The following is a 15905-nucleotide window of genomic DNA, read 5'->3' as shown; positions in this document are numbered from 1 at the left end:
GTTGCAGCGAAACAAGTATTTTTGTTCCCCGTATATTTTGGGGAGGCTGCACTGTCTCCTATCAACAGACCTTTCCCTCTCTCCCCTCCCAGTCGGCCGGTGCGCCTAGGATTCCCCAGTTTCCTAAAGGGCGTCTCTGTGATGAGCCTCCCTAGATAAAGTCCCTATTTCCTAGGGACGGGGAGTTCCCTTGGCATCTGAAGATAGAGAAAGCTGGGCTTTCCTGGCCTTACCTAGCACCCCAACTCCCTCGGAGGCTCGGCCTCGGTCCATTCGGCCCCCTAACAGCCGCTGGAGGCCGGGACCACGGGGTTCCCGCAGGGCCGCGGCCCCCACCGCCCGGGCTCTGGGGGAGGGGCGTTCCTAGGCTAGAACAGCCAACCCCGAGCCCCAGAAGAGAGCCCTTCCCACCGAGGCCCGTGGGCGGCGCCGAGGCCGGACCCCACGCTCCGAGACGTGGGTCGGGGAGAGGGCCGCGGACCGACGCTCAGGTGGGATCCGGCCGCGCTCGGAAGGGCTGAGCGGAGCCAGGCTGGAGAGCAACTGTGGCCCAAGTCGTGTCCCCCTCCTCCCCGCTCTGACTCCAAGGAAGGAGAGTTGTTGGGGTGGCGGTTATCCGTCCTCCCTCCGGGGTTAGAATGGCGTGGGAAAGCGCGAGTTCCAGAGAGGAGGCGGCGAAACCTAGACCGCGGGAGTTTTTTTTTCTCTCTTCTTTTTCGGGCGAGGAAGGCGCGGGGGAGGGGAGATCCCGGGCCCAGAATAGGAGGGGTACCCCGGAGTCGATGGCGGAGAGGCGCGGGGTCGGGGAGAAACGGAGGGCGTGTGTAGGGGAAGCAGCTCCCACGGGGGAGCGGGAGGGTCCGGTCCGGAGTCCCCGGGCTGGCACCGGAGGGAGCCGGCAACCCGGGGACTCCAGGGCGGAGATATGTTCCAGGCCTCACCTGGAGCAGGGCCGGGCCGCAGGCACTGGCGGCGGCGCAGGTGGCCGAGCCGGGCGGCGGCGGCGGCGCCTCCTCCCCCAGCCCGGGGCCGGCGGCGGCGGCGGCGGTGGAGGAGGAGGAGGAGGGGGAGGTGGCGCTTAAAGGGGCCGGAGCTGCTCGGGTGAGGACGGGTGCACGCGGGGAGGGCGGTCGTAAAGGATCCGCTGGGGGAGGGGAGGACGGGTGGCGTCTCCTAGGGGCCAGACCAGGAAGGATCCCAGATGGAGGAAGAGAGAACAGATCCCAGGAAGAGACCGAAACTTCGGCGGCGGAGTGGGGCGGGGGAAGAGGTGGCGGTGGGCCCGAGCTGGAGTTGTCGGGAGCTATCTTGATAACGCTCCCCGAGCATCATCAGAGACTTACAAAGGAGGCTGACCGAGGGGAGTCACCAGGCTTTCCCGGAGGCCTTGGGGAGCAGGGGTGGGAACTCAAGGCCGGGCATGCTGGAGGTCACGCACAGCGCCCTGCTCGGTGAACAGTGCTCCCGCGTGCTCCAGCCCCTGTTGGGTCCCCTCCGTACAGCTGCGGAGCGTCTGGAATCCGGGAAGCCACAAGGGCAAAAGCCTTCCTTTCCTCTCAACCTCAGCCCTGCCTCTCGCTCAGTGTCCTCTGTGACTAGTGCGGAGGCCATCCATGGAGCCTAGCGAGGCTGGGATTGTGGGACCGTGGGAACTGGTTTTATTCATAGTTCGGCTTGGCCCTAACCACTACCACCCTTCTAGCAACCTCTGGGGCAACAGGAAGCAGCAGCTCAAGTGCAGCCCACCTGGTAGAGGGTCAGGGTTGGGGAGGAGAGACTAAGGGGACTTAAAAGGCCTGAGTGAAATTAGGGGGAGAGGAGGCACCTCTAAGACAACCAAAAAACAACCACAAAAGGTGCTGCTAGCAATGAATACTACAAAAATATTACCAGGATCAGCTTAACTCCGCCAAAGAGGGAGGGGAAACCCAGGCCTAAGGCACAGCCGGGGGGGGGGGGCTTCCAAAGAGCTAGAGTTTGTCAAGGTCGGCTGGGGCCGATCTTCAGGTCCCCCCTCCCCTTCCCCGTGGTCCCATTTCCTCTTTCACCCCTAAAAGAGCAAAGGTTAAGCCCCACCCCTGCTGAGTCAGCCTGGGAGAGAGCTAGGCATCCCTCAGGCCTTCCCTAGGGGCTGGCCCCAAACTCACCCATGTCTGGCTGCTAGGGCTCCTGGCTGGGACCACTTGGCTGCTCACTGTCCTTGGGCCCCTTTCAATGTGAAGGCTTGTGTTAGATCCTCCAAAACTGTGAACTGAGAACTAGCAAGAATCAAACAGCCAATGTGTGCTGCCTGCGAACCACACAGCCTGAACTGCTGTGGGGTGATGTCCCTGTGTGACAGACTGGGAGGGAGGGAGGAGGGAGGAAGGAGGAGGAAGGGAAGGGCGGGGCTTTCTGGGTGGAGAGTGGGAGGAGACCCAGGACAGGGCCGACCGGGAGAAATATGGAGGAAGGTTAGAATTCTGTTGACTCTTCGGTAGCGTGGTAAAAGAGGACAGTAAAGGGAGAAGCAAATAGTTGGGGCTAGTGAGATGGAGAAGGCTGCCGATAAATCCTGAAGCACGCAAACAGAAGGGGATGCAAATGACCTTTGGTACCCTCCGTACCCGGGTCCTTATCTGGGTGCGGGGGAAAAAGCCGAAAAAGGCTGACCAGTACACTGGGACCTTCACGAGCATACCCACAAGAAAGTCAGAGCCTGGAAGAAGTGTGTCCCTCCCCCCCCCCCAGCCCCCACCCAGTAACATTTTCCCCCAATCCAAGCTTTTCTGGGAGCAAACTACCAAGCGCATGCAGCTCAGGGGCTCCACCTTCTGTCCAGATCATGACACAGGAGGGACTGCTGCCAAGGACGTCACCGCAAGATGGGTGGAAGCTCAGAGGCCCCTACTCCACCCCAGGCGGCTCTCCCAGGGCCCCTCAACCTTCAGGCCCTAGGGGCCCTGGAATTGGGAGCTCAGCGGGTCCTCCGCCCAGCTCCTACTAAAACGGAAGCCTCGGAGGGTGGGGTTTAAAGATACAGGCTCTTCTGCAGGACAAAAGCCCCAGCTGGTTTGTAAACAGTCATTAGATGAGACAATCACCTCTCAGCAAATGGCCTTTATAGATTCAAAATGGTGAGATCCGTCTTCAGTCTCCAATGCTGCCGCGAGAGGGCACTAGTATAGGTGTGGGCCTCCAGAACAATTACAGGGAACCAAGTCTGACCTTGCAATCTGCAACTTCTGGGGCCCAAAGGGGAAACGATCTAATTGCATTTGGTCAGCATCCCTAGCAGTAACCCTGAAAATTGCTATTTCCCTTTAGCAGTTTACTAAGCCCCTTTCCATACTTGATCTTTGCAGAGCTCAGGCCTCCTGATTTTGTACCCCACAGAGAATGGAGCAATCGCAAACATACAAGTTTAGGCTTGCTCAAAATGTCAGGAGGCAGTAGTTAAGAACTTTCTGGACAGCTCACACCTGCAATCCTACTCAGGAGGCTGAGATCTGAGGTTCACAGTTCAAAGCCAGCCAGGCTGTAAAATTTGTGAGACTTATCTCCAATTAAGCACCAAAAAGCCAGTATAGCTGTGGCTCAAGTGATATAGAGTTGCTAGACTTGAGCAAAAAAGCTCTGGGAGAATGCAGTAAAAAATTCAATGTATATCCTACACAAAATTAAGAAAAAGGAAGAGGCGGGTTGGGAGATGAGTGAGAATGTTGAAAGGGGTGACACTGATCAAGATGCGTTGTATTCACAAACAGCTTTGCTAAATAACTCCTTTAATGAAAAGAAAATAAAAGTTAACAAAGAAAGCTCCATCCAGGCCCTGAATTCAAACCCAGGCCCTGATTCCATTTCTGATTTAGGCCAGTTGCCAGCTCTGGTGTCATAGGTATGTAATGTCAGCATTTGGGATGCAGAAGCATGGAAGTGAGGTCCAATTCAGTTTGACCTTACATAACTAAGTTCCTGGTGCAAATGGGGGGAAAAAAAATCTAGTCATGATGTACTCAACAGTAATGGGTTTGTGTGTGTGAATTGCAGAGCTTGGATGCTGTCTCTGAGCTCTTTTGTTCAAGACTAAATGCTCCAGTCTGAGCTACAACTCCACTTCAGGTTTTCTGGTGGTTAACTGGAGACGTCTCAAGGACTTTCTGGCACAGGCTGGCTTTGAACTGTGATCCTCAGATCTCAGCCTCCTGAGTAGCTAGGATTACAGGGGTGAGCCACCAGCATCCGGGTCTTCTGTTCCTTAAAAACCCAATTCATGCTGGGTGCCAGTAGCTCACCCCTATAATCCTAGCTACTCAGGAGGATGAGATCTGAGGATGATAGTTTAAGGCCAGCCTGGGTAGAAAAGTCCATGACTCTGATCTCCAGTAAACCACTCAGAAATCTGGAAATGGCTCTGTGGTTCAAACTGGTAGAGCGCGGGGCTGGGGATATGGCCTAGTGGCAAGAGTGCCTGCCTTGGATACACGAGGCCCTAGGTTCGATTCCCCAGCACCACATATACAGAAAACGGCCAGAAGCGGCGCTGTGGCTCAAGTGGCGGAGTGGTAGCCTTGAGCAGGAAGAAGCCAGGGACAGTGCTCAGGCCCTGAGTCCAAGGCCCAGGACTGGCCAAACAAAAAAAAAAAACAAACAAACTGGTAGAGCGCTAGCTTTGAAGAGCTCAGGGACAAAGCCCAGGTCAAGTTCAAGCACCAAGATTGACAAAAAAAAAATCCCTGCCTCATCTCAAAATATATTTCTAAAATCATCTTCCCCATTGTGCCCTACTAAAGTAACTTCTGCTTTATAACCAAGTATAAATGTGCTATGTGAAATATTTGAAGCAGAAAAATCAGTTTAAAACAAATGCCACTTCACAAACAGGCCAAAGCTAAGATCTAGTCATGCACAGGAAACTCTTCCTAAGATGCAGTTCATCAACCCAAAAGAATGATCCCACTTCAAACACACATAGCCGCCTTTGTGCTAAAGCTGTATTGTGAGGCCAAGTTATCAACATTTTCAGTGTTAGGCATGGTGGCTCTCATCTGTAATTGTATTTACTGAGGGAGCTGAGATCAGAATCATAGTTAAAGCCAGCCAAGCATTTTGTAGGACCTTTTCTCAATAGCTGGGTGCTATAATAAAATAGGAACAAGATACAAACATATACTGGGACAATAAGAGATCCTATCTCCAAAAAAGGATTCTTAGTGCAAAAAAGGGTTGGAAACATGGCTCAGTGGTAGATCACCTTCCTAGCAGGCGTTAGGTTCTGAGTTTGATCCCCCAGTACTGCCCACTTACACTCTCAAAAAAAAGTCAATGTTGTCAGAACCAAGAAAAAGAGATACACTCGGAGGGGTATACATTTTATTGGAAACCTTAAATATTCTTAAGACAGAACATGTCTTCAATCAAGGGTCTTGTCTGGCTTTCACAGAAAACTAATTTTAGAACAGGACAAGGAGAGGGACAGGATGAGAATGAGTGCTTAGTTTGTCAAGAGAACCCCTCACGATGCATGCTCTTCAGCCAGCTTATCAGCTTTTGCCACAGCTTCTTCAATGGGTCCCACCATATAGAAGGCCTGTTCTGGAAGATGGTCATATTCGCCTATATGAGAGAAGAAATCCAATTAGTAAGAAATGGAGAGATACTTTCTGCAGTGTATTTCTCTTACAGTAAGACTTGAAAAACATGTTGTAAAATGGACTAAGAAAACATGCAGGCTGGGTACAGGTGGCTCACGCCTGTAACCCCACCTACTAAGAAGGCTAAGATATGAGGATTGCAGTTCAAAGCCTGCCGGGCAGGAAAGTTTGTGAGACATTCACCTCCAATTAACTACCAGAAAACGAAGCAGTGCTGTGGCTCAAAATGGTAGAATGTTAGTAAAAGAGCTAGGGGGCTGGGAATATGCCCTAGTAGTAGAGTATTTGCCTAGCATACATGAAGATCTCCTCAATAGTACATAAACAGAAAAAAGCCAGAAGTGGCATGTGGCTCAAGTAGTAGAGCGCTGGCCCTGAGCACAGAGAGGCTCAGGGACAGAGTCTAGGTGCTGAGTTCAAGCCCCAAGAGTGGCAAAAAATGAAAGAAAAAAAAAGCTCAGGGACAGCACAGAGACCCCATCCAAGCCCCAGGACTGGCATGTGCATTGACAGGCACACAAGCAGAGAGCTATCAGACAGGCAATAGTGGATCACACCTCAGGATTGAAGTTCAAAACCAGTTCATACACAAAGTCTAGTTTGAGACTGTCTCCAATTAGCCAGCATAAAGGCGGAAATGGAGGTGTGGCTCAAGTGATAGAGCGCCAACCTTGAGCAAAAAAGCCAAGCAAGATCAGGAGTCCCTGAGTTCGATCCCAGGAACTGGCACAAGAAAGAAAAGAGAGCTAGAGAATCAAAGACACTCTAAATTATCAACTAAAATTGGTGGGAAATAGCTTTTTAAAATTAAAATAAGCATGGTATAAATAATTTGATGATCACTGGAATGAGAACAGCAAGCATTCAGGATTTCAGTTTCTCTATAATTTTACATTCAGCTTTATACTCAAAGTCTTACCTGCCAAAATTTGCTGGAATCCTTTGATGGTCTCCTTCAAGGGCACCAGTTTTCCCATGTGTCCTGTGAAGACCTCAGCAACCTGGAATGGCTGAGACAAGAAACGCTGTATTTTCCTTGCACGGGACACAGTCAACTTATCTTCCTCAGAAAGTTCATCCATACCCAGGATGGCAATGATATCCTGGAGGGATTTGTAGTCCTATGGAAAAGCAAGGATAAAAGGCTCTGAGTATTCACATTTTAATTTAGACTCTTAAAACCAAGTACTAATGTCACAATAAAATTCCTCCCTCTGTGTAACTAACGCATGCTAATAAAAAGCTCAAGAGAGTTGAAATAAACCTAAAGGGGCTGGGAATGTGGCTTAGCAGTAGATCGCTTGCCTACCATGCATAAAACCCTGGGTTCCATTCCTCAGCATCACATAAACAGAAAAAGCCGGAAGTGGTGCTGTGGCTCAAGTGATGGAGTGCTAGCCTTGAGCAAAAAGAAGCCAGGGACAGTGCTCAGGCCTTGAGTTCAAGGACTGGAAAAAACACAAAAACAACCTAAAGAACTCCAAACCCTGAGACCTCATTAACATTCACTCTCAATGACCACTGTCATGTTTCCTTGTTCCAAAGCAAATCAAATCACAAGTAATTAGGAAAGATCCAGTGCTAATATGGCTCTGAATTTACTTATGTTCTTATGGCTACTGACCCCCAAAGCAATATACTCACCTGCAGGATCTTTTGCACTCCACGTGCAACATCATAATGCTCATTGCCAACAATGTTGGGATCCATGATACGGGAGGTCGAGTCCAAAGGATCCACAGCTGGATAGATCCCCAGCTCAGCAATAGCACGGGACAGTACAGTGGTAGCATCCAAATGGGCAAAGGTAGTAGCAGGGGCAGGATCGGTCAAGTCATCGGCAGGCACATAGATAGCCTAGGGTGAGTCAAAAACCCATGCAAAAACACTATAAGCCATAGTTAATTCTATTTGAAGCCATTCCCCTTCTGAGTTCATCACGTCTCCCCATTTTGTTTAAAGCAATCACTCACTATGTAAATCAGGGCAGCCTCAAACTGGCAATTCTCCCCCCAAATACGAGGATTACAGGCATGCACCCCATGGGGGTAAAGTCCACCTAAAGAGCTGCTTATGGAGGCTGGGAATATGGCCTAGTTAGTGGCAAAGAGTGCCTGCCTCGTATACAAGAAGCCCTGGGTTCAATTCCCCAGCACCACAAATACAGAAAATGGCCAGAAGTGGCACTGTGGCTCAAGTGGCAGAGTGCTAGCCTTGAGCAAAGAGAAGCCAAGGACAGTTCTCAGGCCGAGTCCAAGCCCCAGGACTAGGAAAAAAAAAAAAAAAAGAGCTGCTATGTATTAAGTTAATTTACAGATTATCTCCTTTCTCTAAGATACAGAAGAAGGATATTAGCATTCTTTTTGGGGGGGGGAGACAAAAATGCAACCCAAGTTGGCCTTAATCTTAGATCCTCCTGCCTCAGTGTCCCTGTGTAGGATTATAAATCTGAACCACCAGGCCCACTCACTGTCATTCTTCATCCTATATTTAACTTCAATGATACCAGCTTTCATAGTTAAAAGCAAGAGTTAGGCATTGGTGCATGCCTGTGATCCTAGCTACTCAGGAGGCTGAGATCTGATGATGCTGGATAGGAAAATCTGTGAGACCAATTAACCACCAAAAAAGCCAGATGTGGAGCTGTGACGAGTGGTAGAGCACTAGCCTTGGGTAAAAATTCAGGGACAGTGCCCAGGACTGGCAAAAATTTGTTTTTAGAGAATTAAAAAATTAGGGGCTGGGGATATGGCCTAGTGGCAAGAGTGCTTGCCTCGTATACATGAAGCCCTGGGTTTGACTCCCCAGCACCACATATATAGAAAACGGCCTGAAGTGACGCTGTGGCTCAAGTGGCAGAGTGCTAGCCTTGAGCAAAAGGAAGCCAGGGACAGTGCTCAGGCCCTGAGTCCAAGGCCCAGGACTGGCAAAAAAAAAAAAAAAAATTAAAACAGGGGCTGGGAATATGGCCTAGTGGCAAGAGTGCTTGCCTTATATACATGAAGCTCTGGGTTCAATTCCCCAGCACCACATATACAGAAAACGGCCAGAAGTGGCATTGTGGCTCAAGTGGCAGAATGCTAGCCTTGAGCAAAAAGAAGCCAGGGACAGTGCTCAGGCCCTGAGTTCAAGCCCCAGGACTGGCCAAAAAAAAATTTTTTTAAATAAAAACATTTCTATACTACCACAGTAGTTCATTAAAATACATCACGAGGTCTGAAGTTATAACTCCGCTGATAAAACATGCCTAGCATGAACAAGGCCCTGGAAGTTTAAACCTCTAACACCACAAAAAAGAATCGAAGTCACAATTTGGATACTTTTCCAAAATATAATTTTGTTATATATACTATTTATGTAGAGTTGAAATTTACTGTAATGTAGTAAATACTTACTGGTCAATTTCCATACAGCTGCAGACTCCCCTAAAGCTCACTACTATCTTTGTGATCTACATTTACACTGCCAATTAATTTTTTAACCTTTCACTGTCTTTGACATGTGAACAAAATGTTTTACACGTTATTCTAGCTCGTGAATTCCTATTTAAAGACCTTTTGTGAGATGTAAGAAATGCAACTTTATGGGGCTGGGAATATGGCCTAGTGGCAAAGAGCGCTTGTCTCTTACACATGAAGCTCTCGGTTCGATTCCCCAGCACCACATATATGGAAAGCGGCCAGAAGGGGCGCTGCGACTCAGGTGGCAGAGTGCTAGCCTTGAGCAGGAAGAAGCCAGGGACAGTGCTCAGGCCCTGAGTCCAAGGCCCAGGACTGGCCAAAAAAAAAAAAAAAAAACAACAAAACAAAAGAAATGCAACTTTATACCTCTCAACCTGGCTAAATGCAAATTAAACCTTTACTCACTTTAAGTTTTCTTTACCTGTACAGAAGTGATTGATCCCTTCTTGGTGGTGGTAATTCTTTCCTGCATAGTACCCATGTCAGTGGCTAGGGTAGGCTGATAGCCTACAGCTGAAGGGATTCTGCCCAATAAGGCAGACACCTAAGAAAGAGAACAAGGTCATAAGTCTAGAATGCACAACTCTACACAAAGATCCCATGAACCAGATCTTCTCAAGGCTTCACTTATACCTCTGAGCCAGCCTGGGTGAAGCGAAAGATGTTGTCAATAAAAAGCAGTACATCTTGACCTTCTTGGTCTCTGAAATATTCGGCCACTGTCAGTCCAGTCAGAGCTACACGGGCACGAGCACCAGGTGGTTCATTCATCTGACCATACACCAATGCTACCTGTAGTAATCACACAAATCAAAAAACCTAGCAGAGGAAAATGGAAGTCAAACTCTCCAAATCCCTAAATAAGATCCCCAATCAGAGACAGAAACTACCACAGGTATACTTCAGGTATAAATATTTTTGCTCCCAAATTTCTCTTCCCTACTCAATGTGCAATTCAAAAACCTAAAGATAATTACATATTTTTAAGACAAAATTTCTATGTAGAAATAAAATTCTGTAAGTGAAAGAATAAGATGATCTGAGTTACATGAACTACCTCCAATCTCCTCCCTCAAGTTGGCTTTCAAATGACAGGACTAGGGGCTGGGAATATGACCTAGTGGTAGAGTGCTCGCCTCATATACATGAAGCTCTGGGTTCGATTCCTCAGCACCACATATATAGATAATAGCCAGAAGTGGCACTGTGGCTCAAGTGGTAGAGTCTAGCCTTGAGCAAAAAGAAGCAAGGGACAGTGCTCAGGCCCTGAGTCTATACCCCAAGACTGGCAACAAAAACAAAACAAATAAAACCAAATGACAGGACTATTTACCAAAAAGACAAGTGTAGAAATTTAAATCCAGGACTGGAAATGTGGCTTAGTGGGAGAGTGCTTGCCTAGCATGCATGAAGCCCTGGATTTGATTTCTCAGTACCACATAAACAGGAAAAGCCAGAAGTAGTGCTGTGGCTCAATTGGTAGAATGCTAGCCTTGAGCAAAAAGAGCTCAGGGACAGTGCCCAGGGGTGGGGGGTGGGGAGTGGAGAGAAATAAATGTAATTCCACAGCAAGAGGAAAAAAAGTACTTGCTAGATTAGAAGTTACAATATGGAGCAATATCTAACAGGAATTTCCTTTATAGGCCCTGGGACATTAACACAAAAATAAATGGCTTTGGCTGGCACAGTACTATGCAGACATCAGTTACTGCAGCAACTCACCTTGGAAGTAGCTTCTTTTAAATTGATAACACCAGATTCAATCATTTCATGGTATAAGTCATTGCCCTCACGGGTTCTCTCACCAACACCAGCAAACACAGAATAACCACCATGGGCTTTGGCAACATTATTGATTAATTCCATGATCAGTACTGTCTTGCCAACTCCAGCACCACCAAAGAGCCCTAGGGGAAGTTAAGAAATATTTAAGAGCTTTGCATTCCCAAACTGAACAAACTTCTTTCCCATCTTTTCTCTTCTCAGGAATGGCATCTGGCTTCAGCAAACTCAGAAGAACGAAAGTCAGAAGCTACTCATCAGTGAAGGATATCAATACCCACTCATGACATGGCATGACTTCCCCCCTATATTAACTTTGCAAAACATGCAGCCATCACTAGCATACCAATTTTGCCACCCTTGGCATAGGGAGCCAACAGATCCACAACCTTGATACCAGTCACCAGGATTTCCTGCTCAACACTCATCTCCACAAACTCAGGAGCCTCGGCATGAATAGCAGCATATCTGTAAAAGTAAAGGAAAAAAGAAGATCCATACCCATTAGCCTAGCTGAAAGCAATTAACAGTCTTAATTAAATGTGCTTATCAACTCATATCTAATCCATTTTAGATAAGTTGCCACCTAGCACCTAACTTAATTTTCCACAATAAAGGACTTACCTCAGAAATTAAAAATCCCATTTCCTGACAACTCCAACGGTCACAAAGCTTTCCTATTACTTAGCTAAAGACATTCCTTCACATATCAACAGGAAAATAAAGGACCTTCCCAATTTTTGCAAATCCTCAACTTAAGCCATAAACCTAAACTTTATATAACCAAATGGGTTCCTAAGTAGGTTTTCAATAATTACAACTCTGTCTCTTTAGGGAAAAAATGCAATGTGTGATTTTAATTGAACAAATCAGTACCAAGTATTTTCTGTAGGATAATTCTGCCTCACTAGATGCTTGCACATAAATGTATAAAACTTCAAAGACCTCTGTGCATAGATGAGCAAGAGGCACTTACTGTTTGGTTTTGATAGGACCTCTCTCATCAATAGGTTCTCCAATGACATTCATGATTCTGCCCAAGGTTTCAGGACCAACAGGAATTTTGATTGGTGCACCAGAATCCAGTACTTTCTGGCCTCTAACCAAGCCTTCTGTACCATCCATAGCAATGGTTCTTACTGTGCTCTCCCCTGTTAGATAAAGGCATTGCAGAGTTAGACATATAGACAAGTTGGTATTATAATATTTAAAGTGTGGCTGGCATTAAATCATGTATAGGCTCCTTCTCAGGAACTAATTGTGGCTTCAGCAAATTCAGAAGAACGAAAGTCACTTTGGTAAAATCATCATAGAAGGGCTATAGCCTAGTTTCTGGTATATCTCAGCGAATCAAGGTCTTCACTACTAATAATTCTACTTACCCAAATGCTGGGCCACCTCCAAAACTAGCCTGGTATCCCTGCCTTGCACTTCCAGGGCATTTAGAATAGGTGGTAATCCCTCATCAAACTGGACGTCCACCACTGCACCGATGACTGCCACAATTCGTCCTGTGGCTGTCCCAGCCTTAGGCGACGGAGACGTTTGCGCTGCATAGTCTCTGGCTAACAGACAAAAGAGAAATTGGACAGAACCAGAGTGAGGACGACTAGAGGTCAGCGGATGTCCAGACTTTACCCCACAAAAAGAGGCAAATTCAGCCGAAGCTCAGCCATTTTCCGTTTGAACGAAAGGCGTGGCCACACCGAGGGCCACGCAGCAATCGTCCACGCGCCAGAATCGGCCTTCCCATCCTCATGCACAAATCCCCATTATTCCAGAGTTCGGGACGGCCTTGTCACGAAGGTCAAGGCACCTCCCCACCACTTTTCCGTCAAACAGAGCCCCATTCTCAAAATTCGAACGGTACTAGGTCGAAGAAAACTCCTACCGGCTACCCGTTCTAGTTATCCCGGTAAGAGAGGGCAGTTCACTACCCCCAGGCATCCTCTTGGCACCAGGGATCTCTTAGGCCCCAACTACAACAGGCCCCCGCCTCAAGGTCATAGGGAAGACAGTAACGACCCAAGATCCTTCAGGAATACACTTACTGGGGTGGACCGCTGCTGGGGCGGTCCTCAGCAAAAGCTGAGCTTGGGGTAGCGAAGCTGCAGGGCTGAGTCCCCGAAAGGCCCCGGAGGCCGACGAAGCGGCCACACGACCCACAAGGCTCAACATGGCGGAGTCCGGGTGGAGACTGAGCGCCGCTGCTGTCCCTGCCGCCGGCTCCCCTGCAGTTGGGGCGAGACCTACTCCGCTGTGTGCGCAATCATTGGGTAATTGGGCTGCTCATCATTCTTAGCGCTGTTTCTATAGGTTAAAATTTTCTCATCTTCTTAACCATTGGTCTAAACTGGTGCTAATCCAAATCTGCTTTTTTTCATTGGACGTGCCACCCTCCGAGCTTCGAAACGTAATTGGGTCCAAGGAATGTCAATTAGAGAGAGTTTTTGGCGGAAGTACGTCTAGGAAAGGGGCTGAGTTCCTGTTGGGAGTGGGGTGGAAGCACATGGCCTGTCTTTGCCCGTCCTTGGGCTATCTCAGACTGTACTTTGAGTTGGTTGACAGCCACAGAGGCGGGGTTATCGAAATGGTGGCTTTAAGAGGCGAAACTGAGGGTGACCCTGGAGAAGTCGGTGACCTTTCTCTAACATAAGAATAGTTTTTATACACACACACACCCCATACCACACCACACCGAGAAAAAAAAAAAAAAGAAAAAATGTCAACAAGGCCAGGCCTGTATCCTAGCAACAATTGAACCCTAGAACAATGGAAACTGCTGAAATTTTGTTTTTCGATCCCAGTACCAAAAAAAAGACAAAAAAAAAAAAAAAGGAATACAGTCAAAGCTAGCACTCTACCACTTGAACCACAGTGCCACTTCCGGCATTTTTAAGTAGTTTATTGGGGCTGGGAATATGGCCTATGGGATCCTCAGCACCACATATACAGAAAAGGCCAGAAGTGGCGCTGTGGCTCAAGTGGTAGAGTGCTAGTCTTGAGCAAAAAGAAGCCAGGGACAGTGCTCAGGCCCTGAGTCCAAGGCCCAGGATTGGCAAAAAAATAAAAATAAAAATAAATTTTTAAGAGGGGTGAGGAAAAGCACTTACAGACCCTATGAAAGGTCCTAGCTTCAATTCGCAGTACTGCAAAAACAACAGCATAGCTAGGTTACTTGTAGTTCACAGCTGTAATCCTACTGACTCGTTAAGATCTGAGGAAAGAAGTTCAAACCCAGCCCAGGCACATAAATCCAGGAAACTTTTATCTCCAATAAACCAACAGCCAAAACTGGAGATGTGGCTCAAGTGGTAGGGTACCAACAGAAAAGGAAAAAGAAAAGAAGTCAAAAAACAAAAAAGAGCCTCCATACTGGCACAAAACCAATCCAACCCCTACCAACTAACAACAATAAATAAAAGAAAAAGCAAAAACTCTTAATATGTACAAGCCCAGAATGGCACACCTGCAATGCCAGCATTCAGGAAGCTGAGGCACCTAAAGCTTGAGAGCAAAAATTGTGCGTGTGTTCTGATCCTGGAAGGCCTGGGTGCTATTCCTGGTGTTTTTTTTTGTTGTTGTTGTTTTTTGCCAGTCCTAGGGCTTGGACTCAAGGCCTGAGCACTGTCCCTGGCTTCTTTTTGCTCAAGGCTAGCATTCTGCCATTTGAGCCACAGCGCCACTTCTGGCCGTTTTCTGTATATGTGGTGCTGGGGAAATGAACCCAGGCCTTGTGTATGAGGCTAGCACTCATGCCACTAGGCCATATGCCCAGCCCTATTTCTGGACTTTCTGTGCTCAAGGATAGGGCTCTAGCACTTGACCCAAGCTCCACTTTGTGCTTTCTCTCGCAGTTAAGATTCTGGGTCTTAAAAGGGAGGGGTGTACCAGGGCTTGAACTCAGGCTCTTTCATGCTGTTGGCCTTTTCTATTCACAGGTGTTGCTCTCCACTTCTGGCTTTCCCCACCCCATGATGGCTTAGTGGACTTATCTCCAGGATTTGCTTGCTAGGGATTATTCTGAACCAGGATTTTCACCTAGGACTGTGTGAACCAACAGTGGGCATTGAACTTAGAGATTTATTTTGTGCTGGATTTGGAGTTTTGAACCCAGGGACTCATGCTCTTGCTTGGCTTTTTTTTTTTTGCTCAAGGCTCTGCCACATGAACCACAGCTCCACTTCCAGCTTTCTGAACCGGAATTCTCAGACCTCAAGCTGAATAGCTAAGTTTACAGGCATAAACAACTAGCACATAGCTAACAAGGCTACCCCTAAACTTCCTCCTGCTTCTGCCTTTAGGTAGCTGCCATTATACCAGTGCTGTGTGTGTGTGTGTGTGTGTGTGTGTGTGTGGTCTATTAACTACGGGGCATTGAATGAAACACAGTTAAATCTGGACAGCAAAGTGGTATGGGATCACTATTGTAAAAATGGAGTTTTTAGAGATTAATGGCATAAGGAAACCTTCCATGAGATGACCTGGTAGCACTGAACAGATGAACCAATCTGTATGGTTTAACTGGCTTACTTCTGTCTTCTTTCTTAGGATTTGTACCTATCTTTTGGTCAGTTGTGGAGCTTGAACTTGGGGCCTGGGTGCAGTCTTTTGCTCAAGGTTAGTGTTCTACCACTTTGAGCCACAGCACCACTTCTGGTTTTCTGGTAAATTGGAGATGAGTCTCACAAGCCTTACTGGCCAGGCTGGCTTTGAACTGCCATCTTCAGATCTAGGATTACAGGCCCGCAGTACCAGCACCCAGCTTCCATTTTCTTTTCACTCATGTCTGTTCTGGTCATATTTTTATTTTTTTCATCCAGTTAATTTTTAATTCCTATTTCCACATATGCACTGCCACCCCCAAATTTATCATGGTGAAAACTCTTATCTCCAATTAACCAGTTTTGCTGGAAGTAGAACTGTGGCTTAAGTGGTAAATAACTAACAAACCTTGAACAAAAAAAAGCCTCAAGCCTCAGTACCAGCAAAAACAGCAAACAGGCTGTCAGGGACAACCTAAGATAAC

At 47.5% G+C, this 15905-nt stretch overlaps 2 protein-coding genes and 2 non-coding genes across 9 annotated transcripts in view; all 4 read right to left on the bottom strand.

The window, feature by feature from the left end:
• Positions 1 to 2323, bottom strand: part of Baz2a (bromodomain adjacent to zinc finger domain 2A) — a 38511-nt gene extending 36188 nt beyond the window's left edge. For 4 of the 6 annotated variants that reach the window (XM_048361475.1, XM_048361452.1, XM_048361460.1 and 1 more), the window contains exon 1: positions 2148 to 2323. Coding sequence is in view for 3 of the 6 variants with exons in the window: in XM_048361452.1 (XP_048217409.1) it covers positions 2148 to 2151 (4 nt within the window). In the remaining 3 variants the exon portion in view is untranslated. Of the gene's footprint in view, positions 1 to 233; positions 330 to 941; positions 988 to 2147 lie in introns of those variants that run through there. The other 2 variants (XM_048361482.1, XM_048361501.1) reach the window with 2 other exon arrangements.
• Positions 2324 to 5338: 3015 nt separating this feature from the next.
• Atp5f1b (ATP synthase F1 subunit beta) lies at positions 5339 to 13087 on the bottom strand. The gene is made up of 10 exons (XM_048361521.1): positions 12928 to 13087; positions 12259 to 12441; positions 11853 to 12027; positions 11223 to 11344; positions 10817 to 11001; positions 9728 to 9886; positions 9516 to 9638; positions 7278 to 7490; positions 6553 to 6754; positions 5339 to 5595 (listed from the first exon to the last, which is right to left on the bottom strand). Exons 1-10 carry the CDS (start codon positions 13052 to 13054, stop codon positions 5495 to 5497), a joined length of 1590 nt encoding a protein of 529 aa, XP_048217478.1. The 5' UTR covers positions 13055 to 13087; the 3' UTR covers positions 5339 to 5494.
• On the bottom strand, positions 11072 to 11143 carry LOC125341468. The gene has a single exon (XR_007208988.1). It is a non-coding gene; the product is annotated as a small nucleolar RNA SNORD59 (small nucleolar RNA).
• Positions 12119 to 12193, bottom strand: LOC125341472. The gene has a single exon (XR_007208990.1). It is a non-coding gene; the product is annotated as a small nucleolar RNA SNORD59 (small nucleolar RNA).
• Positions 13088 to 15905: the final 2818 nt, after the last annotated feature.

This window comes from Perognathus longimembris, chromosome 1 (assembly GCF_023159225.1).
Source record: "Perognathus longimembris pacificus isolate PPM17 chromosome 1, ASM2315922v1, whole genome shotgun sequence".
NCBI lineage: Eukaryota > Metazoa > Chordata > Mammalia > Rodentia > Heteromyidae > Perognathus > Perognathus longimembris.
This window is presented reverse-complemented; position numbering and strand designations above follow the sequence as displayed.

Excerpts from the sequence above, each read along its gene's own strand:
- Atp5f1b (XM_048361521.1), bottom strand. The coding sequence starts at position 13,054 with ATGTTGAGCCTTGTGGGTCGTGTGGCCGCTTCGTCGGCCTCCGGGGCC. Across the intron at positions 11,345-11,852 it reads GGTCCTATCAAAACCAAACA|ATATGCTGCTATTCATGCCG; the intron begins GTAAGTGCCTCT and ends TTACTTTTACAG. Across the intron at positions 7,491-9,515 it reads GATCAATCACTTCTGTACAG|GCTATCTATGTGCCTGCCGA; the intron begins GTAAAGAAAACT and ends GACTCACCCTAG.